Genomic DNA, 25,170 nt, shown 5'->3' with positions numbered 1-25,170 from the left:
GATTTCATGGGCTTAAGCGAAATTTAAGAAGAAACTGAAGCTATTGAGCCATATCGGTTTGAACGGTATGCAAGCGAAACCGACGAAAACGACATGACAGCCAGCGATACGGGAGAAAGCGAGGACGAATTTGGCGATCGCCTTCTAACCAACGATTGGTATGTGTTTATTTGGCATTAAAAAAAACTAACAACTATGAACTAGGTTTACAGCATATGAAATACATTTGGCAACAACATGCACTTTGAGAGTGCAGACAGCCCAATTTCCATCAATTAATATATTATGTAGACATACCCTCATCCGCTCTCTTTTCCTGAAAGCTGATCTGTCCAGTTTTGGAGTTGATGTCAGCAGGCCAGGGAAGCTAGGGTCGATATTCTTCTCTTGATCATCTTCGGTGGCATAAGGGACGGTGTGAGCCAAGACATCCAGGGGGTTTAGCTCGCTCGTCTGCGGGAACAAACTGCCGCCATTGCTTGCCGTGCTAGCGAGGTCCTTTGTCCCTGAATTGCTCACACACTCCGGCAGATTCAATGGGGGTCTGGCGGCAGATTTCTTTGACTTTATCGTTGGAAATGCATCTGCTTTGAGTGTCGCAGGATATCCACACATGTTTGCCATCTCTGTCGTAGCATAGCTTTCGTCGGTACAGTGTGCGGAACAAACGACTGACCATTTCCGTCGGCTTTCCCCACACCCTCGTATTTTGAACAAATTTCGTCCAATTTCTTGCCACTTTCGCATCTTTGGGCCACTGGTGCAACTTGAATCCGTCCCTGTACGTGTTGTTACACCCTCCGACAACACACCGACGAGGCATGATGTCTCCAAGGTACGGAAAACGATCGAAAAAACGGAAAATAACAGCGCTGATTTGATTCGGAGTTTGTAATGTGTTTGAGAAAATGGCGGATTGCTTCCCGATGTGACGTCACGTTGTGACGTCATCGCTCCGAGAGCGAATAATAGAAAGGCGTTTAATTCGCCAAAATTCACCCATTTAGAGTTCGGAAATCGGTTAAAAAAATATATGGTCTTTTTTCTGCAACATCAAGGTATACATTGACGCTTACATAGGTCTGGTGATAATGTTCCCCTTTAAATGTTTAAATATTAACTGTCAGTTTACTGTACTAAGCCAACTGTACTACTATATGCACTGCAAAAACTGAAATCTAAGTAAGATTACATATCTCAAATAAGGGTGATATTTGCTTATTTTCTGTCTGTTAAGATAATTCTTCTCACTAAGCAGATTTTATGTTAGTGTTTTACTTGTTTTAACGGTTTTGGTCCTAAATGATCTCAGTAAGATATTACAGCTTGTAGCTGAGATTTAATGACCTATATTGAGTAAAACATGCTTGAAACTAGAATATCAACTGTTACAAAGCTGTGTTATCAACACTCACAAGTATAAAACTACTTTTTTAAGTAATCATTTCTTATTTCAAGCATGAAAAAAAAAAATCAGGATTTTGACACGAACGTGTCTCATAATTAAAACAGATGACAGCCAAATGGACTTTGCTGTTTTATTTTCAATGAAACAATAGAAAATACGTACTCATATAGTAGTACAGTTGGCACAGTACAGTAAACTGACAGTTAATATTTAAACATTTAACATGTGACATTTCAAACAATTTTGAACAGAAATAGTTCATGCATATTCAGATAAATTCTTCAAAATTACAATAAAAAAAAATTGTGGCCAGGGGCCGGGCTGTATATATGCACACTAATTGACTGAAAGAGCACGCACTTGGCGCGATTATGTCATGTTATCGATGGAAAAATGCATCTTTAGACCATAAGATTTGCCTGAGCGGCTAGGAGACCCCGAGAGTAACAAGCGGTTGCCTTTCCATTAAGAAAAATAAACTAATTTTTAGTGTAAGTTTGTTGGTTTCAAGAAATGTAATGCCGAGCGCATATCATTATGTCAAGATAATGGCACTAGAAATTTACTTAATTTAAGAATGTTTTTCAACATATTGAGCAAAAATTTCTTTTTTTTTTCCTACCAAGAAAAGTGCACTTGTTATTAGTGAGAATATACTTATTTTAAGGTATTTTTGGGTTCATTGAGGTTAGCTAATTAGGGCCCGCCATGGCCCATTGCATAAGGACTCCCACAGGGAGTCCTTATGCAATGGGACATAAGGACCTATTGAATTTCTAAGGTTTTATTATTATTATTATTATTATTATTATTATTATACCGGCCGCCTCTTCGAGCACTAATTTGACCCACTTAACATGCTTCAAAACTCACCATATTTGACCCACCCATCAGGACCTGCGAAAATTGTCTTTTAATAAAAAAACCAAACCGCAAAAATCAAAATTGCGCTCTAGCGCCCCCTAGGAAAAAAAAAAACTAGACTGCCTGTAACTCCCACTAGGAAGGTCGGAAAAACATGAAACAAAATCCTCTATGTAGGTCTGACTTAGACCTAGTTCTCATAATTGTACATCCTCGGGCTAAAATCAACAGGAAGTTGGCAATTCCCCCTTCAAGACAAAAAAGTACTAAAAACAGTCAGTTTTGCTTCTTTGAGCTGTAATTTGACCCCCTTAACACGCTTCAAAACTCACCGAACTCAACGCACACATCAGGACTGGCAAAAATTGCGATCTAATAAAGAAACCTAACCCCAAATTTAAAAATTGCCCTCTACAGCAATTTTTGAATAAATCTGATAAAAAACTGCTCCTCGGAAGAAAAAATTTACAAAACTGCCTGTAACTCCCACTGGGAAGGTCGGAGAGACATGAAACAAAAACCTCTATGTAGGTCTCACTTAGACCTACTTTTCATAAATTGACAACCCCCAGCAAAAATATACAGGAAGTTTGCTATTCCCCCTTCAACACTACATTTTTGTAAAACCCGGTCACCTTTCTTCAAACATTATCTCCTCTGAGCGCGTTTGTTGTTTCGGCTTCAAACTAACACAGGAGAGAGATTGAACCCTTTTGATTAAAAGTTGGCGAAAGAGTTGTGATACCTGCTCCGGTTTGGATTTTATGACCCTTCAAAGACCCGCTGCACTGATGCTCCTGCGGTGCTGTTTTTTTAAGATGGCTGCTCAAAAGCAGGAAGCACCAACGTGCCCACACAATGCAGACAAGGTAGGTACACTAGACAAAAGTCTTGGGACACTTCAGACTACAAGTAGACAAAAGTATTGGGACACTTAGGACTAGCACCTGCCAAATACGCGGGCCCGACAAACGCTGCTTGCAGCTTTAATTTTACTTGTTTTGGAAAGTCTTGACAAGCCGAATTTTCTTCTTCTATTGGCAGATAATTTTGCTTAGTTCAAATAAAATACCCCTAATTTTATTTTATTTTTTTCTTGTTTTTGAACACTTGACTTTTTGCAGTGTGAGTACGTATTTTCTATCGTTTCATTGAAAATAAAACAGCAAAGTCCATTTGGCTGTCATCTGTTTTAATTATGAGACACAATTGTGTCAAAATCATGATTTTTTTTTTTTTGCATGCTTGAAATAAGAAATTATTCTTTAAAAAAAAAGAAGTAGTTTTATACTTGTGAGTGTTGATGACACAGCTTTGCAACAGTTGATATTCTAGTTTCAAGCATGTTTTACTCAATATACCTGTAGATCATGAAATCTCAGCAACAAGCTGTAATATCTTACTGAGATCATTTAGGACCAAAACACATAAAACAAGTAACAGACTCTAACAAAATCTGCTTAGTGAGAAGAATGATCTTATCAGACAGAAAATAAGCAAATATCACCCTTATTTGAGATATTTAATCTTACTTAGATTTCAGTTTTTGCTGTGTAGCCACCAGTGACGTGCGGTGAGGTTGATGGCTGGTGAGGCACTGACTTCATCACAGTCAGATTTACAAACATATGAACCCTAAAGAGTATCTTATTCACCATTTGATTGGCAGCAGTTAACGGGTTATGTTTAAAATAACATACCAGCATTCTTCCCTGCTTGGCACTCAGCATCAAGGGTTGGAATTGGGGGTTAAATCACCAAAAAATATTCCCGGGCGTGGCGCCGCTGCTGCCCACTGCTCCCCTCACCTCCCAGGGGGTGATCAAGGGGATGGGTCAAATGCAGACGACACATTTCATTACACCTAGTGTGCGTGTGACAATCATTGGTACTTTAACTTAACTTTAACTTTACACATACAAACTGTAGCACACAAAAAAGCACATTTAATAAAAAAAAAGGTTATTATGGTCTTACCTTGACTTATAATTGAAGTCCATGCACCGCTGTTGTGCTGGATTAATGCACCCCCTGACGGGAGTGTTATATCAACTAAAGCCCTCACTTAAACTTTCCACGTGCAGGATTGAATCTATTTAAAAAAGTGTAACCGAGGGTTTATAAATGTCGCCTATACTGTATGAAACTACAAAATAACAAACACGGAGGCTCCAGTTTACACGAGGACCACTTTATTTACCTTCTTTCAAAAACCTCTGCTCCACTCCAACGTGTCATCACTTCCGCTCTTAGCGCCTTCAAAATAAGAGCTCAATAACAGCGCATAACAGGAACTTAACATCACAAAGAGGAAAGCCCATACAAATAGGTTACAAAAGTTATTTAATAAGAAGCCAAAAAGTGCAAAAACAATAATGTTCGTGTTAAAGGAGTTGTGAATTAGGTACACCTGCAATCTGCAGGTGTACCTAATGTTGTGGCCCTGCAGTCATTCACAACTCCTCCAACACCAAAATTATTGTTTTCGCACTTTTTGGCTTCTTATGAAATAACTTTTTTTAAATAGATTCAATCTTGCACGTGGAAAGTTTAAGTGTGGGCTTTAGTTGATATAGCACTCCCGTCAGGGGGTGCATTCTACGGCGGAGGTGCAGGAGGCGGGATTACTGCGAGCCTCAGCCAGTGCGTCTTTTGCAGCCGTTTTATGATCGCTCAGCACAAGAAATACGTTACACACATACAGTTGTTGACAAAATACACTGTACATTATATACCTCAGCTAACTAAACTATGGAAATGTATAATATAATTCATATAGCAATACGGTCTCACTGCACAGCAGGCCAGCAGTTAGCCGAGTCCGTCCATGTTGAGGCACTGAGTGACGTGCCTCAACTGGCTGCTGTTCACCGCACCGTCCCTTCTCAGTATTTGAACGGAAAATGTGAAAATTCAGCGTTTTTAAATAAAAAATAATCTAAAACTGGTGAAGTTAAATGGAAAATAACTTTATAGTATAATCACTGGATACATATAACAATTTAATTTTTTTTTTTTCTTTGTACATTTTTTTTTTTCCCTGATGGCAGGTGAGGCCCCGTCACTGCTTGTGAGTGTTGATGACACAGCTTTGCAACAGTTGATATTCTAGTTTCAAACATGTTTTCATCAAATCTCAGCAACAAGCTGTAATATCTTACTGAGATAATTTAGGACCAAAACACATAAAACAAGTAAAACACTCTAACAAAATCTGCTTAGTGAGAAGAATTATCTTATTAGACAGAAAATAAGCAAATATCACCCTTATTTGAGATATTTAATCTTGCTTAGATTTAAATTTGACAGATTTTTTTTTGCTTCGGGACACTTTCCTAAACCGGACCTATTGGTATTACTGTTGACCACCTTGTCTAAATGATCTCCACTGAGTGCAGCATTTGAGCCTGAGCATAAAGCTGTGCCAAAGTGACACTCCTGAAATGAACTGGGAAATATAGCCAGCTTCTTTGCCAAGTAGAAACCTGATGTGAGCCAAAAGCATGGATTTTTTTTTTTTTTCTGCTGACACAAACTTCCTTCGCCTTCCACTTTTGGTATCCCCTCACTTTGCTTCCACCTTACTTTTAATGTTTCATTTTTTTTTTTTTTTTTTTTTTTTTTTACCCATGACCACAGTTTTCTTTGTCGTCCCTCTCCCAGATTATGGTGTTGACTGATCCAGAGTTTGAGAGCAGTGTACTTATCAGCACGGACGAGGGAGCCAGTTTCCAGAAGTACCGCCTCACTTTCTACATCCTCAGCCTTTTGTTCCACCCCACTGAAGAGGACTGGGCCTTGGCCTACAGTCACGACCAGAAGGTGACGAAACACAATCTTGTTTCTTTGAGATCCACACCCATCCATCCACCCAGAATAATTGCAAACAGGGAACTAATTATGGGCCCGCACGCTAACAATAAAGTGCTAATGTTTTTGCAAATGTTATGCTATTTTGTCTGATACATTGCAGTCATAAAACATGCTAACTGTATGCATGTTTACATTAGCATGCTAGCATGCTAACATTAACGTGCTATCTTTTTGAGCAAATTTTGCAACCTGTTACCCTACAGTCATATAACTTGGTATGTGACACTTGTTAACTGTTAGCGTGCTAACATTAAAGTGCTAACTTTTTTTCAAATTGTACAATTTTTACTCTAATTCCCCAGCCATACACCTTAGAGTCATATAACTTTTTATGTGACGCAAGCTAACTTTTAGGATGCTATCTGTAGCTTGCTAACATTAGCATGCTAACTTTTGCAACCATTTTACACTACAGTCATATAACTTGGTATGTGACACTTGTTAACTGTTAGTATGCTAACATAAAAGTGCTAACTTTTTTTTTGCAAGTTTTACACGTTTTACTCTAATTCCCCAGCCATACACCTTAGTCATAAAACTTGGTATGTGACACAAGCTAACTTTTATGATGCTATCCTTAGCTTGTTAACATGCTAATTTTAGCATGCTAACATTAACGTGCTAACTTTTTGAGCAAATTGTACACGTTTTACTCTAATTCCCCAGCCGTACACCTTAGAGTCCTATAACTTGGTATGTGACGCAAGCTAACTTTTAGGATGCTATCTGTAGCTTGCTAACATTAGCATGCTAACTTTTGCAACCATTTTACACTATAGTCATATAACTTGGTATGTGACACTTGTTAACTGTTAGTATGCTAACATAAAAGTGCTAACTTTTTTTTTGCAAGTTTTACACGTTTTACTCTAATTCCCCAGCCATACACCTTAGTCATAAAACTTGGTATGTGACACAAGCTAACTTTTATGATGCTATCCTTAGCTTGTTAGCATGCTAATTTTAGCATGCTAACATTAACGTGCTAACTTTTTGAGCAAATTTTACACGTTTTACTCTAATTCCCCAGCCGTACACCTTAGAGTCCTATAACTTGGTATGTGACGCAAGCTAACTTTTAGGATGCTATCTGTAGCTTGCTAACATTAGCATGCTAATTTTTGCAACCATTTTACACTATAGTCATATAACTTGGTATGTGACACTTGTTAACTGTTAGCATGCTAACATAAAAGTGCTAAGTTTTTTTTTGCAAATTTTACACGTTTTACTCGAATTCCCCAGCCATACATTTAGTCATATAACTTGGTATGTGACACAAGCTAACTTTTAGGATGCTATCCTTAGCTTTTAAACATGCTAATGTTAGCATGCTAACATTAACATGCTATCTTTTTGAGCTAATTTTACACGTTTTACTCTAGTTCCCCAGCCATACACCATAGAGTCATATAACTGGTATGTGACACAAGCTAACTTTTCGAATGCTATCTGTAGCTTGCTAACATTATCATGCTAACTTTTGCAACCATTTTACACTATATTCATATAACTTGGTATGTGACACTTGTTAACTGTTAGCATGCTAACTGATTTTGCAAATTTTACATGTTTTACTCTAATTCCCCAGCCATACACCTTAGAGTCATATAACTTGGTATGTGACACAAGCTAACTTTTAGGATGCTATCATTAGCTTGTTAACATGCTAATGTTAGCATGCTAACATTAACGTGCTAACTTTTTGAGCTCATTTTACACGTTTTATTCTAATTCCCCAGCCATACACCTTAGAGTCATATAACTTGGTATGTGACGCAAGCTCAATGTCAATCAATGTTTATTTATATAGCCCTAAATCACAAGTGTCTCAAAAGGCTGCACAAGCCACAACAACATCCTCGGTACAAAGCCCACATAAGGGCAAGGAAAAACTCACCCCAGTGGGACGTCACGTCGATGTGAATGACTATGGGAAACCTGGGAGAGGACCGCATATGTGGGTAACATATAACTTGGTATGTGACGCAAGCTAACTTTTAGGATGCTATCTGTAGCTTGCTAACATTAGCATGCTAACTCTTGCAACCATTTTACACTAGAGCCATATAACTTGGAATGTGACACTTGTTAACTGTTAGCATGCTAACATAAAAGTGCTAACTTTTTTAGCTAATTTTACACATTTTACTCTAGTTCCCCAGCCATACACCTTAGAGTCATATAACTTGGTATGTGACACTTGTTAACTGTTAGCATGCTAACATAAAAGTGCTAACTGATTTTGCAAATGTAACATGTTTTACTAATTCCCCAGCCATACACCTTAGAGTCATATCACTTGGTATGTGACACAAGCTAACTTTTAGGATGCTATCCTTAGCTTGTTAACAGGCTAATTTTAGCATGCTTACATTAACGTGCTAATTTTACATGTTTTACTCTAATTCCCCAGCCATACACCTAAGAATCATATAACTTGGTATGTGACACAAGCTAACTTTTAGGATGCTATCTGTAGCTTGCTAACATTAGCATGCTAACTTGTGCAACCATTTTACCCTAGAGTCATATAACTTGGTATGTGACACTTGTTAACTGTTAGCATGCTAACATAAAAGTGCTAACTTTTTTTTGCAAACTTTACACATTTTACTCTAATTCCCCAGCCATACACCTTAGAGTCATATAACTTGGTATGTGACACAAGCTAACTTTTAGGATGCTATCGTTAGCTTGTTAACATGCTAATGTTAGCATGCTTACATTAACATGCTAACATTTTGAGCTAATTTTACACATTTTACTCTAATTCCCCAGCCATACAACTTAGAGTCATATAACTTGGTATGTGACACAAGCTAACGTTTAGGATGCTATATGTAGCTTGCTAACATTAGCATGCTAAGTTTTGCAACCATTTTACACTACAGTCATATAACTTGGTATGTGACACTTGTTAACTGTTAGCGTGCTAACATTACCATGCTAACATAAAAGTGCTAAACATGCTATTGATTTAGGCTACCTCTATGGCTCCTTTTTTTTCTAAAACTCACGGATTCAGACACTCTGCACCATCTAATAAGTACGGCGGCATCCGGCGACCCCCGGCCAGAGGTCCAGGGCACAGATAGCAGTTCCATCAAAATTTCCGTGGGAATTTTCTAGTTGCATAAGATCACTTTCTATTGCCACATCCACTACTGTTTGTGATTGCCTCTTGTGTCCTTCATTCAGCATATTTTTCAGCATATTGGTCACAAAGAGCATCCAGAAAATGTGCTCTTACTCTGAAACAACTTGGGCTGCAGCTATCGTTTTTGTTTGTTTTTGGGGCCAAATAAGTACCGGATCCGGTGCCCATCCCTAGCGACAAAACTTGATCGTGACCGGTTGTATAGCATACTTTGAAGCCGTTAAAGTGTGTGATTGGTTTGAGAAAGTGTCTTGACATGTTTAAATGTCGGATCAACTATTTCCAATACTAATGTCTCCTTTGGACATCCTGCCGATCATCTGTCATTGCTGTTGAATTTTTATCTCATCTTACTTACTAAATCAGTCACAGTAACAATCTAAATGTTATGTTATCACTGCAGCTGTTACGATACAGGGGGGGAAAGGAGACGGCACAGATGCAGGGACGTAGTTAGCTCTATTTATGTATATATAATATCATGAAGTGTGAAAACGAATCCAAAATGTGTATGTGTGCGACTATGTGTAGATATTATCTGTAGAGTGTTACCGGGAGTGTTGAGTGAGGTGCGGAAGTCCAAGAGGGGGCAAGGCAGGCTCGTAGGTCCAGAGACAGGCAAGAGGTCAGGGGCAAGAGCGAGGCGTCAAAAGTCAGTGTCCAGGCGGGAGGTCGAGATCCAAAAAGGGCAGCCCGAGAACCAGAGGGGATACGGGGAGACGAGACACACTTCTCGTAGTCAGGGAACAGAGGAATGCTGCTGGAACGACACAGGAACACATGAACACAGAGGAGGAGAAAACACAGAGAGAGAGAGAGAGCATAGAGCTAGATATGTCAGCTTACTGTACGGGAACAGGTCACTACGTTCTGGCCCGTAACTCAGGTTTTCTCTGGCTTAAGAAGCCCAGGGAGATCATCAGCGACAGGTGCAGCCGGAGTGGCGCTCGCAGGTTCGTGCTTGGAGGTGTGCACAGATGAATGTGCATTGGAATGCGCCCGGGCCGTGACGGCACCTTAACCGTAATCTGAACACAGAAGTGAAGCACCACTCACCTGAACGACGCACGCAGCAGGTGTGTGCCGCAGGGATGTCGCCTCTTCTCACGGCAATAAAATAGTTCTTTCTTGTCGGGAGAACAATTTGCCATGGCTTTGAACCTGATATTTCCTTAAGGTTAACTTTCCTTTGTCCATTTCTGCTCGTTAGTGGCTCATGAATAACAAGTGAACTGCAGCCCCCCCCAAATACCCAGAACCCCTTGCAGCACTAACTCTTCCAGGACACTACAATATACACCCCCCACTATCCCCTACCCCTCCACCTCAACCTCCTCATGCTCTCTCAGGGAGAGCATGTCCCAAATTCCAAGCTGCTGTTTTGAGGCATGTTAAAAAAAAAGAATGCACTTTGTGACTTCAATAATAAATATGTCAGTGCTATATTGGCATTTTTTTTCCATAACTTGAATTGATTTATTTTGGAAAACCTTGTTACATTGTTTAATGCATCACAACAAAATTAGGCATAATAATGTGTTAATTCCACGGTGTATATATCAGTATCGGTTGATATCGGAATCGGTAATTAAGAGTTGCACAATATCGGAATATCGGATATGGGCAAAAAAGCCATTATCGGACATCTCTAATTTATATATTTCTCAATGTCTGTATGTTTCACAATTACTCAAATTAAATTAGACTTAAGTTTGATTTTAAATAAATTGTTGAACATAAATTAAAAAAAGTGTGGGGGGTAGAGATGCGCGGTTTGCGGACACAACCGCGGAGTCCGCGGATTATCCGCGGATCGGGCGGATGAAATAAAAAAAAAATAAGATTTTATCCGCTCGCGGGTCGGGTCGGGCGGATTAATTAGATATTTTTTTTGTTTGTTTTTTTTTTGTTTGTTTTTTTGCGGGTGGCAGTTAAACCAATTCGGAAATATATATACATAGTTAAATGTTGTTACCCACATACGAAAAACGAGCAGGCACCTGCAGCATATGCCACAACAGAAGAAAAAAAAAGAAAAGAGATGGACACTTTTACGGAGCGGAGAAGGGACGCCTCGCCGGGGTCCGGGACCGAGGCCCCTTCCCCCGAGAGGGCCCCACCGGGAGCCGTAGCTGAGGCGATCCGCGAGAAGGGCCCGACGCACGTCCAGGGTCACTACCGCGCCCACCGCACCGACACCCCGCCTCGTCCGCTTTCGCCGCGGCCGGCGTCACGCGCAGCAGGTAAGCAGCTTACCTGCCCGCCACCCCCGTGGCCGGGGGCTCGTAACATGGGTCACTCCGCGCGCTCCGCCCGCGCAGCTTACCTGCTTGCCACCCCTGTTGCCGGGGGCGCGTAACAGGGGTCACTCCGCGCACAGTGCGCTCACGAAAGGGGTGGGGCTCACCCTGGTTGATATAGAGAGCAGGACGGTGGCCATGGAATTTCATTTAAGGTTTGTGATAAACCATCAAACTCATTCGTTAAAAGGACTCTATAGTAATATAAAGCGAAATTTTCTGGACATTATCATGCAAGAAAAGTTTATTTTTGGGATCGCGATCACCGCGTAATGATTTTTAAAGGTTGCATTACATTATTAACTGTCCCATGTGATCAGCCAGTGCGATTGGAAGTCCATGCTCAATTATTGCCTCCGTAAATAAAACTTCGGCATTTATCACATCCAAAGAATCTGTTTGGGCGACGAAAAACGTTGAAAGTTTTCCACTTGTATCGCTAGCAACGGCATTAGACTTGTGTTTTTTTGTCCCAACGTGGTCTTTTACATCGCTAATTCCTCCGTGTCCGATCGAAAAATTTTGTCTGCACAAGGTGCAATTCGCGTAGTTTTCACCCTTTTTTTTTTTTTTTTATTAATATTAGATATATAACAACGGGCGGATGGCGGGCGGATGCAGTTTTGATCAAACGTTACATCGGGTGGATGGCGGATGGATGACGACTTTCTGACGCGGTTGCGGATGAGATAAATTGCCTATCCGCGCATCTCTAGTGGGGGGGCTTCCAAATAAAGGAACAGCCCTGCACACGTTGCATATAGAAGAGGTGCAACCAGCTTGCAATCAAATCGCATGCTGATTGCCTCGCGGGATCAATTGCACTAACATTGATTCCTCCCTCTGATTAAATACACCTCAGTAATGAAAGCTGGCGATGCGTCAAGCAATAAAGTTCAAGAAGGCGGCGCACGTCTTTGGAAACTCAGCCCTAACTAGACAGTCGGGGTCAGCGCGTGCACTCGGTATTCGCGTCATCATAATCAACACCTTGGCACCTCAAGAAGAAGCACCGGAAGATTACCGCTTCTGCTTGACTTCATTTTTCATTCCCCCTGCTAAATGTGTCATCTGCATAGTGCCGCCACCTCCTCAGGGTAGTTAGAAAGAAAATATGTTCCCCTTATAATAAGTCAAAAGTGCTTTTTCACAGATGTCCGTGGTCTCTTCATTCCCTCACAGCCTCGACCGTTCATTTTGACTTTCAAGCCAGCAGCGAGTGGCTTTTAAATGGTCATTTTCAGCTCGTAACTGGCTAATAGTGTTCAGACTGTGTCAGTCTGAATTTAATCAGTAGTACTTTGATGTTTGGGGAAGTACATCCCTGAGGACTTAAATGAAGAAATGGAAATGTATTCCTTCACAAATGTATGGGGGGACCAGTATTCTGGTTTGTCCAAAATCCCTTTTTCTGACTTTAACCTTTACGTATTATTCACTGTTGTGACCCACAACAGTAAAAATTACTTTTTACTGTTTTTTTTGCCAGAAATTTTATGTATTTCTAAAAGGAATCAAAATACCGTATTTTTCGGACTATAAAGCGCACTTAAAATTAGGGATGTCCGATAATCTCAATCTCGTTACCTTGCGTAATGACAATAAAGCTGATTCTGATTCTGATTCTGATTCTAATGGCGTTTTGCCGATATCCGATATTCCGATATTGTCCAACTCTTTAATTACCGATACCGATATATACAGTCGTGGAATTAACACATTATTATGCCTAATTTGGACAACCAGGTATGGTGAAGATAAGGTACTTTAAAAAAAAATTAATAAAATAAAATAAGATAAATAAATTAAAAACATTTTCTTGAATTAAAAAAAAAAGTAAAACAATACAAAAACAGTTACATAGAAACTAGTAATTAATGAAAATTAGTCAAAATAACTGTTAAAGATTAGTACTATTAGTGGACCAGCAGCACGCACAATCATGTGTGCTTACGGACTGTATCCCTTGCAGACTGTATTGATATATATTGATATATAATGTAGGAACCAGAATATTAATAACAGAAAGAAACAACCCTTTTGTGTGAATGAGTGTGAATGAAGGTTTTTTGGGTTGGTGCACTAATTGTAAGTGTATCTTGTGTTTTTTATGCTAATTTAATAAAAAAAACAAAAAAAACAACAACAACAAAAAAACAAAACAAAAAAAAACATACCGATAATAAAAAAAACGATACAGATAATTTCCGATATTACATTTTAACGCATTTATCGGCCGATAATATCTCTACTTAAAATCCTTTAGTGGGGTCAGGTGTAAGTCAGCGCTGCCTGTAGGAGGAAAAGTCACCGCCGCTGTCCATGGTGCTGAGGACGAGCACCAGCGGGTAGGAGCGGGGCATGTGCTGACGGCGAGACACAGCTGGCAGGGGATTTAGATTTCACAGGTGGTACGTGTTAATCTAATCATCTGTTGTTTTTAACAGTAAGCGGCCGCGAGCAGAGCGTGAGAGAGGATTGGGAGTGACGGCAACGTCACGACATGCCGAAAAACATTTTGAAAGATCTTGTTAAAAACATAAAAACGTTGTTAAACCTGCACGCTTGGCTCTTGTGCCGTGTCTACAGTGGAGCTGCTAGGAAGCGACTTCCACACCTTTCATTTTCTCAAAAATCGACAGTGCGCCTCATAGCCCTAATGTACGGAATACATCTGGTTGTGCTTACCGACCTCGAAGTGGATAATATTGTTTAGATTATATAAATATCAATCAATCAATGTTTATTTATATAGCCCTAAATCACGAGTGTCAAAGGGCTGCACAAGCCACAACGACATCCTCGGCTCAGATCCCACATAAGGGCAAGGAAAAACTCAACCCAATGAGAAACCTTGGAGAGGACCGCAGATGTGGGGACCCCCCCTGGGCGACCAGTGCAATGGACGTCGAGTGGATCTAGCATAATATTGTGAAAGTCCAGTCCATAGTGGATCTAACATTATAGTGAGAGTCCAGTCCATAGTGGGGCCAGCAGGAGACCATCCCGAGCGGAGACAGGTCAGCAGCGCAGAGACGTCCCCAACCGATGCACAGGCGAGCGGTCCACCCCGGGTCCCGACTTTGGACAGCCAGCGCTTCATCCGTGGCCACCGGACCTGTGCCCACCTCTCCACGAAGGAGAGGGAGGCAGAGCAAAAAAGAAACGGCAGATCAACTGGTCTAAAAGGAGGATCTATTTAAAGGCTAGAGTATACAAATGAGTTTTAATATATAATCAAAAACATGACTGACTGTGTAGTCAACTTGTGCAGTTTGAGCGTAGCATTACTGAATTAAGGAGTAAATAATGCCAGCCAATGAGGTAGGCTAATCAATATTCAAACGGCAGACATGTATCCATGAAAATATGGAGAAGCTGTTGGTGGTGTGTTTGACAGAGAAGTCCAACTGCCTTTACTCACATGTGAACTTGAAGTGCCATCCCATGGAATTGTCCAAAATGTTTTGGTATCCTGGGGCATTCAAAGTTCCTTTCACTGGAACAAAGGGACACAAGCCCAACTCCTGAAAAACAACCCCACACCATAATTCCTCCTCCATCAAATTTCACACTCGGCACAATGCAGTCCAAAATGTAGCATTCTCCTGGCAACCTCCAAAACCAGACTCGTTCATCAGATTGCCAGATGGAAAAGTGTGACTCATCAGTCCAGAGAAGGCGTCTCCACTGCTCTAGAGTCCAGTGGCGACATGCTTTACACCACTGCATCCCACGCTTTGCATTGGACTTGGTGATGTATGGCTTAGATGCAGCTGCTCGGCCATGGAAAACCATTCCATGAAGCTCTCTGCATACTGTACGTGGGCTAATCGGAAGGTCACATGAAGTTTGGAGCTCTGTAGCAACTGACTGTGCAGAAAGTATTTGCACTATGTGCTTCAGCATCCAATAACCCCTCTGTGTCAGTTTACGTGGCCTACCACTTGGTGGCTGAGTTGCTGTTGTTCCCAAACTCTTCACTTTTCCCAAAATAAAGTTGACTTTGGATTATTCACGACTGGATTTGTTGCACAGGTGGCATCCTATGACAGTTCCACGCTGGAAATCACTGGAACGGCCCATTCTTTCACAAATGTTTGTAGAAACAGTCTCCATGCCTATGTGCTTGATTTTATACACCGGGCCAAGTGATTAGGACACCTGATTCTCATCATTTGGATGGGTGGCCAAATACTTTTGGCAATATAGTGTATGTATCAATATATCCCCTGAAGAGCAGGATAACCTGCGAAACAGGCTTGTAGGGATGAAATACCCTGTGTGTTTTTTCCTGACTAAACGTATGTATGTAGTATATTCATACATGTTTTGACTTTCACCTTGTAGAGGTTGCACTCTAGTGGGTTCTTCAGACCACCACACACTGCCAGGAGAGCCAGGAATTCAGGGCATAGCACTGTTTTATTTTGTTCTCACAAGGTGTGAGACTTTTGCTTTCCAGCAACAAGTCTTGTCTGCGTCTGCCCAGCAGCACCTCCAACTCCAACTACTCGTCTCATCACGGCTGCTGCTAATAAAGGCGACAGGTGATTAGATAACAAGGCCCAGCCGAGCCATCTACGCAGCTGTCGCTGTCTTCGAGGCCGGTCCTGGCACGCCCCGTTTCGCGGCAGGCCCGCAGGCCACGCCCCCCTTCCACACATCAGAAAACTACTGTAATTGTTTATCTTATCAACAAAAAAGTTTGACTAAGTATTAGTTTTTCAAAACAATATGTCTTACCTAAAACTTTAGAAGTCATATTACATGTTAAAATTCGTGATATTAATTCAATTGTTTAGTTTCACGATGTAAATGTTTCAGAATACAAGCTGTGTCACGGACACAATTAAACGTGTACCCCAAAGTACCGCCGTAGTTTAAATAGCTGAACATTTTACCCCTAAAATGAGTCCTGTAAAACTTTTAAACTTGTTCTCTCTGAAACATGTATTAAGGCATACTTGCCAACCTTGAGACCTCCGATTTCGGGGGGTGGGGGTGGCGGGGGGTGGGGCGGGGGGGCGTGGTTGGGGCGTGGTTAAGAGGGGAGGAATATATTTACAGCTAGAATTCCCCAAGTCAAGTATTTCATATATATATATATATATATATATATATATATATATATATATATATATATATATTATTATATATATATATATATATATATATATATATATATATATATATATATATATATATATATATATATATATATATAAAAGAAATACTTGAATTTCAGTGTTCATTTATTTACACATATACACACATAACACTCATCTACTCATTGTTGAGTTAAGTGTTGAATTGTCCATCCTTGTTCTATTATCTGTCACTATTTTTCTAACCATGCTGAACACCCTCTCTGATGATGCATTCTGCTTCGTCTCCTTGTTGTGTGCACAGTTGTGCACTGCACTCTCTAAAAGCCCTAGATGTTAATGTCACATATGCATGTACAATAGATGGCAGTATTGTCCTGTTTAAGAGTGTCACAACTTTGCTGTTTACGGCAGATAAACTGTTTTACGGTAGACGAAAACGTGACTGCTGTTGTTGTGTGTTGTTGTCGTACTGGGAGGACGTTAATGAAACTGCCTAACAATAAACCTGGAGGGGGCGTGGCCTCCAGCTCCGCCTGAATTTCGGGAGATTTTCGGAAGAAAATTTGTCCCGGGAGGTTTTCGGGAGAGGCGCTGAATTTCGGGAGTCTCCCGGAAAATCCGGGAGGGTTGGCAAGTATGTATTAAGGGTTGATTACCCATCAATGAAATGTGACAAAGGTTGTTTAGATAAATAGTTCAAATCTAGCATTTGTGAGAGTGACAAACAAAACTCCAGTCTGTTCCCTCCATGGGCGAGTGTCATTATATTTTTAGTTTTTAAACTCATGCTGACCTTTCCAGACATGTATCTTCTGTCTGCTCGTCAGACAATTACTCATTGATCTGCTCCCAAGTTGGATTCTGACAACAAGGCCAATGATGCTGCTGCCAAGTGAAGGGGTTATGTAAACAGCATGACACAAGGGAGAGAAACAACACGAACTGAAATTGCCTCGTTGGAAAGCTCTCCGTGGCGGATAAAGAATAAGATATTACTATTTCTTTTATAGGAAAAACATTTGAAATGTCAGCAATTCAATCATAAGGGATCATCAATCAATCAATCAATGTTGTTTTATTTAGCCCTAAATCACAAGTGTCTCAAAGGGCTGCACAAGCCACAACGACATCCTCGGTTCAGATCCCACATAAGGGCAAGGAAAAACTCAACCCAGTGGGATGTCAATGTGAATGACTATGAGAAACCTTGGAGAGGACCTCAGATGTGGGTGACCCCCTCCACCCTCTAGGGGAGACCGGACGCAATGGAAGTCGAGTGGTTCTAGCATAATATTGTGAAATTCCAGTCCATAGTGGATCTAATATAATAGTGAGAGTCCAGTCCATACATAATAGTGAGAGTCCAGTCCATAGTGGATCTAACATAATAGTGAGAGTCCAGTCCATAGTGGATCTAACATAATAGTGAGAGTCCAGTCCATACATAATAGTGAGAGTCCAGTCCATAGTGGATCTAACATAATAGTGAGAGTCCAGTCCATAGTGGATCTAACATAATAGTGAGAGTCCAGTCCATAGTGGATCTAACATAATAGTGAGAGTCCAGTCCATAGTGGATCTAACATAATAGTGAGAGTCCAGTCCATAGTGGATCTAACATAATAGTGAGAGTCCAGTCCATAGTGGATCTAACATAATAGTGAGAGTCCAGTCCATACATAATAGTGAGAGTCCAGTCCATAGTGGATCTAACATAATAGTGAGAGTCCAGTCCATAGTGGATCTAACATAATAGTGAGAGTCCAGTCCATAGTGGATCTAACATAATAGTGAGAGTCCAGTCCATACATAATAGTGAGAGTCCAGTCCATAGTGGATCTAACATAATAGTGAGAGTCCAGTCCATAGTGGATCTAACATAATAGTGAGAGTCCAGTCCATAGTGGGGCCAGCAGGAGACCACCCCGAGCGGAGACAGGTCAGCAGTGCAGAGATGTCCCCAACCGATGCACAGGCGAGCGGTCCACCCCGGGTCCCGACTCTGGACAGCCAGCACTTCATCCGTGGCCACCGGACCTGTGCCCCCCCCCTTCCACAAGGGAGAGCAGAAAATAAAAGAAACGGCAGATCAACTGGTCTAAAAAAGGGGTCTATTTAAAGGCTAGAGTATACAAATTAGTTTTAAGATAGGACTTAAATGCTTCTACTGAGGTAGCATCTCTAACTGTTACCAGGAGGGCATTCCATAGTACTGGAGCCCGAATAGAAAACGGTCTATAGCCCGAAGTCTTTTTTTGGGCTCTGGGAATCACTAATAAGCCGGAGTTCTTTGAACGCAGATTTCTTGCCGGGACATATGGTACAATACAATCGGCAAGATAGGATGGAGCTAGACTGTGTAGTAGAGATGCGCGGTTTGCGGACACAACCGCGGAGTCCGCGGATAATCCGCGGGTCGGGCAGGTGACATGACGAAAAAAATAGATTGTAAATAGATTCGGGCGGTTGAACCAATTCGGAAATATATATACATAGTTAAATGTTGTTACCCACATACGAAAAACGTATAGATTTAATCGGTCCTTTAGGTGGAGCTGATGGTGCATCACCGAAAAAGAAAAGGATTGACTTCACAGAATGGGAGGAGGATACACCTATGCTTGTTGATGAAGTAGAGGATTATTCCTCTACACACTTCCATCTCGACGGATCAGCAGAGGAAAATCTACTTTCCTTTTGGGGGAAACAAGGACAATCATTCCCACGACTACAACACCTTGCCAAGAGAATCCTATGCGTCCCAGCAACAAGTGCCACAAGTGAGCGCTCCTTCAGCGCAGCAGGGCGCTCTCACCTGAATCCTGGCATTGTAGATGCCATTTTATTCCTGCATAGTGCTAACAAAAAAAAGAAGTAAGTAGACATACGGTTGGATATGTTAAACGAATTAGTCTACGTTACCTAGGCTATACCAAATAAGCCCATCTCTAACCTATATTGAGTTCAGTCAGCTGAATAATTTTGATGGTTACGTGTTGTTTGGGCGCACTACAATGCAAAGGAATTAAGGCAATTGCGTTGTTTATTGTGGTTTTTTCTATTGGAGATATACTACTATGTGTGAATAATTATTTGGCCTCGCTTTCAAGTGAAGCGCATCTCCGATTGGCAACAATGTAAGGATATTTAGCCTGCTTTGTTTGTCGCGACCGTCTATTTTCATTATAATTCAAGTTTGATGATAAAGTGCAGTCTGATGGGTTTGATTTCCCCCCTTCAGCTATTTGCCTTGGCCAATAAGTTGCAGGTAATTTATTATTATTATTTATTAAATGTATTTGTGTTTAAATAGGGATGACATACATATGTTATTGTATAATTTAAGTTTGTGCGCGTGATTGACAGCCTAAGGCTTATGAGGCACATTTTTTATTTATTTATTTTGTTCAACTTAAAAACGTATGAGCCTATGCCTAGAACATAGGCTATGTGTTTATCTTTATTTTCCTGCCTGTCGTTGACAATGGAGATTGTCTGATATTTTGTCATGGCTGCAGATCAATCAATAAAGGTTCATCTTTGTCGCGAAATTGTTCACTGCTTCACTGTGCACCCCGCTCTCGTCCCTATTTGAGCATTATAACGTTAACAAGTTAATATCAATTGAAATAAATTCAGAAAAAAAATGTTACCTAACGAAAATATAGGCCTAGTCTTTCTAAAACATTTTTTTAACTTCTTAAAAGCCTCGTTCTGCTTGCTGCAACTGCGCACACAAAGTGTGAGGAACGCACTCCTGATCTGAGGGCATTGGCTACAATAGTCAACACTTTCTTAATGGAAATGACAATAATACTATAATAATGATAAATAATATTATCACGCATTGAATGTCTCTGCGGCATTGGATCAGTTTCCTTTCTTTAACAGGCAAAAGCTTTCTAACCTCACTAATGCCTTGCATCGTCTATATTAGATATATAACAACGGGCGGATGGCGGGCGGGTGTGGTTTTGATAAAATGTTGGTTGGGTGGATGGCGGATGGATGACGACTTTTGTGATTCGGTTGCGGATGAAATAATTGCCTATCCGCGCATCTCTACTGTGTAGTATTTTATACCTAAGTATAAAGTAGTAGTATAAGTAGTACCGTATTTTTCGGAGTATAAATCGCACCGGAGTATAAGTCGCACCTGCCGAAAATGCATAATAAAGAAGGAAAAAAACATATATAAATCGCACTGGAGCCCGGTCAAACTATGAAAAAAAACTGCGACTTATAGCCCGAAAAATACGGTAGTCATTGTACCCTTTAAAGAAATACTATGCATGTTTGCATATAAAACATGATTTTGAGTTTGGAACTACGGAACAGCAGTAGTGGTTAGGCTTTGGGGCTGGATGGTCATGGTTGCAGCCCCTCCTACTCATAAAAACATTCCAGAAATAACTAAAAAAAATTCAGACCTCCAGAAATTTCTACTTTGACCTGCTCAGTGGCCTGAGACTGGGAGGTCTTGAGTTCAAACCCCAGCCGAGTCGTACCAAAGACTACAAAATATTGGACCCGTTGCCTCCCTGCTTGGCACTCAGCATCAAGGGTTGGAATAGGGGGTTAAATCACCAAATGATTCCCGAGCGCGGCCGCCGCTGCTGCTCACTGCTCCTCTCACATCCCAGGGGTTGAACATGGGGATGGGTCAAACGCAGAGGATAATTTCAACACACCTAGTGTGTGTGTAACAATCGTAGGGACTTTAACTTTCCCATTAGTAATATAGTTCTGATCCGAATGAGCCCCAAATTGTAATCACTTTTCTCTGATCTCATTTCTGACATTTCCTGAAAAGGTTGATGAAAATCCGCTCATAACTTTTTGACCTATTTATAGTGAAATTTAAAAAAAAAGTGCGTCTTTGTCTCTTTGAGTTGAAGCTCGTAACATAATCATTAAGGAACGTGGTAGAATTGCATCTGTTCCTTATCCCTTGGTTTTCTGACATGGACTTGTTTCTTCAGCATTGTCCACACGTTTAAGTCAGGACTTTGGGAAGGCCATTATAAAACCTAAATTCTAGCCTGATTTAGACATTTCTTTACCACTTTTGACTTGTGTTTGGGGTCATTGTCCTGTTGGAACACCCAACTCTGCCCAAGACCCAAAATCAGGGCTGATTTTAGGTTGTCCTGAAGAATTTGGAGGTAATCCTCCTTTTTCATTGTCCCATTTTACTCTCTGTAAAGCACCAGTTCCATTGGCAGCAAAAAAAAGCCCAGAGCATAAAACTACCACCAGCATGGTTGATGGTAGGTAAGGTGTTCCTGGGATTAAAGGCCTCACCTTTTTTCCTCCAAACATATTGCTGGGTTTTGTGGCCAAACAGCTCAATTTTTGTTTCAGCTGACATCACATGGACAAAGATAAGACCTTCTGGAGGAAGACGTATGTAAAATTTTGACCACGACTGTATATGGTGGTTGAAGTTGTTTGTTGACCCGCACCTAAAAGATAGATTGTTATTAGAGATGTCCGATAAATGCGTTAAAATGATAATATCGGAAATTATCTGTATCGTTTTTTTTATTATCGGTATGGTTTTTTTAATTTTTTTTTTTTTTTTTTTTTTTTTTTTTTTTTTATTAAATCAACATAAAAAACACAAGATACACTTACAATTAGTGCACCAACCCAAAAAACCTTCCTCCCCCATTTACACTCATTCACACTCAATTCACACAAAAGGGTTGTTTCTTTCTGTTATTAATATTCTGGTTCCTACATTATATATCAATATATATCAATACAGTCTGCAAGGGATACAGTCCGTAAGCACACATGATTGTGCGTGCTGCTGGTCCACTAATAGTACTAACCTTTAACAGTTAATTCTACTAATTTGCATTAATTACTAGTTTCTATGTAACTGTTTTTATATTGTTTTACTTTCTTTTGTATTCAAGAAAATGTTTTTTAGTTATTTATCTTATTTTATAAATTTTTTTAAAAAGTACCTTATCTTCACCATACTTGGTTGTCCAAATTAGGCATAATAATGTGTTAATTCCACGACTGCATATATCGGTGGATATCGGTATCGGTTGATATCGGTTGATATGTTATTAATATTCTGGTTCTTACATTATATATCAATATATATCAATACAGTCTGCAAGGGATACAGTCCGTAAGCAAACATGATTGTGTGTGCTTCTGGTCCACTAATAGTACTAACCTTTAACAGTTAATTTTACTCATTTTCATTAATTACTAGTTTCTATGTCACTATTTTTGTATTGTTTTACTTTATTTTTTATTCAAGAAAATGTTTTTAATTTATCTATCTTATTTTATTTTATTTTTTATATTTTTTTTAAAGTACCTTATCTTCACCATACCTCGTTGTCCAAATTAGGCATAATAATGTGTTAATTCCACAACTGTATATATCGGTTGATATCGGTATCGGTACTTAAAGAGTTGGACAATATCGGAATATCGGATATCGGCAAAAAGCCATTATCGGACATCCCTAATAGTTATTATTTCTATTTTATTTTTTTGTACAAATATTGCAATGCGCTATACCTTGCTTGTTGTGACCCACAGAAAAGTGAATCCAAATGCTGCTTTGTATCCTTCGACTTTTGTTGTCTTTTATCTCCTTCCAAGTACAACAACAAAAATGTATTTGTGGAAGTCGCTTCCTAGCGGTTCCGCTGATCACACACGTCACAGGAGACCGGCGTCCAGAGTTGAACTAAGTTTTAATGCACATCAATAGCTTTTCAGTCTCTCCAACTATCCAAGTACTTCCTCCTCTTGCTGTTCCCTAATCACCTGTTCAGCTGTGTCTTGCCGTTGACACTGCCATGCCCCCTAATGGTGCTCTGTCCTCAGCACCATGGACAGAGATGCTGACCTTCGCTCCTGCAGGCAGCGCTGGCCACACCTCCCCCCACAGTGTTCAATGGTGCTTATTAATCCTCTTTTCTGAATTACCTGCGTGCACATGTACAGGTGCTTTCTTGACGACTCAAGGTTATTTTGTTATTCCTTTCTCCAGAGGGCAACGTGGGCAATTGACATATAAGAATGGCTCCCCTGTGAATCGGTTCTCATAGCTTACGTCAGAGTCCCTCATTAATTGTTCAATCTGAAAGTTATTATTACCCACTTTCCATATGTTGTCATATGTGACATAGGGCTGAAGTGAATTACTATTCTGCTTGAGCAATAATCATGACTGAATTCAGTTTGGCAAAGGTCTAGTACAGTAGTTAGAGATACTAATACTGGACGTCCTTCCACCTGCCACAAGTCTCCTGTTCGCAGACTAACACCTTGCCAGGTGTTCATGTCTGTAATTGTATTACATCTCTAGAGCAGTTCAATCATGTGACCTGACAACCGTGATCTAAATAAGTCAGCGCTCAGTCCATCAGACAAAGGACAAAGCATTTGTCCCCAACGTGTTGCGTAAAGTATAGCTTGGATCGATGTCTTTTCTCCGTGGCCTAGAAGTGTGAAACTGTTGCATGGATATTTCTGTATTTGTGTCAGTCTGTTCTCACTAATATAATTTAAAACAAATGTACAAAGGAATTCATGTGTTTGCACATGAACAGAAGACGCTTGATGCACTGATTCTAGGTCAGTGGTTCTCAAACTTGTTTTTTACGAAGTACCACCTCAGAAAAAGTTTGGCTGTCCAAGTATCACCAGCATGACCAACATTAAAATAAAGTAACATAGTAGGCCTAAGTATTAAAAAAAAACAGGCAAATGTCTTTTTTAACACGCGTATTCAGTGTTTTTGGCCACTGTAAGATTACACATCGTTTGAACAGTAACACTTTGTTTGAATTTAGGGAACTACAAACCCCGTTTCCATATGAGTTGGGAAATTGTGTTGGATGTAAATATAAACGGAATACAATGATTTGCAAATCCTTTTCAACCCATATTCAATTGAATGCACTACAAAGACAACATATTTGATGTTCAAACTCATAAACTTTATTTTTTTTTTGCAAATAATAATTAACTTAGAATTTCATGGCTGCAACACGTGCCAAAGTAGTTAGGAAAGGGCATGTTCACCACTGTGTTACATGGCCTTTTCTTTTAAAAACACTCAGTAAACGTTTGGGAACTGAGGAGACACATTTTTGAAGCTTCTCATGTGGAATTCTTTCCCATTCTTGCTTGATGTACAGCTTAAGTTGTTCAACAGTCCAGGGGTCTCCGTTGTGGTATTTTTGGCTTCATAATGCGCCACACATTTTCAATGGGAGACAGGTCTGGACTACAGGCAGGCCAGTCTAGTACCCGCACTCTTTTACTATGAAGCCACGTTGATGTAACACGTGGCTTGGCATTGTCTTGCTGAAATAAGCAGGGGCGTCCATGGTAACGTTGCTTGGATGGCAATATATGTTGCTCCAAAACCTGTATGTACCTTTCAGCATTAATGGCGCCTTCACAGATGTG

General features: G+C 40.3%; 1 protein-coding gene across 2 annotated transcripts in view; it reads left to right on the top strand.

Moving 5' to 3' along the window:
* sorcs3a (sortilin related VPS10 domain containing receptor 3a) overlaps positions 1 to 25,170 on the top strand; it is an 850,680-nt gene that overhangs the window by 463,311 nt on the left and 362,199 nt on the right. For both annotated transcript variants that reach the window (XM_061977170.2, XM_061977173.2), the window contains exon 4: positions 5,936 to 6,094. In XM_061977170.2, the coding sequence (XP_061833154.2) occupies positions 5,936 to 6,094 (159 nt within the window). The remainder of the gene's footprint in view (positions 1 to 5,935; positions 6,095 to 25,170) is intronic.

This window comes from Nerophis lumbriciformis, linkage group LG16, assembly GCF_033978685.3.
Source record: "Nerophis lumbriciformis linkage group LG16, RoL_Nlum_v2.1, whole genome shotgun sequence".
NCBI lineage: Eukaryota > Metazoa > Chordata > Actinopteri > Syngnathiformes > Syngnathidae > Nerophis > Nerophis lumbriciformis.
This window is presented reverse-complemented; position numbering and strand designations above follow the sequence as displayed.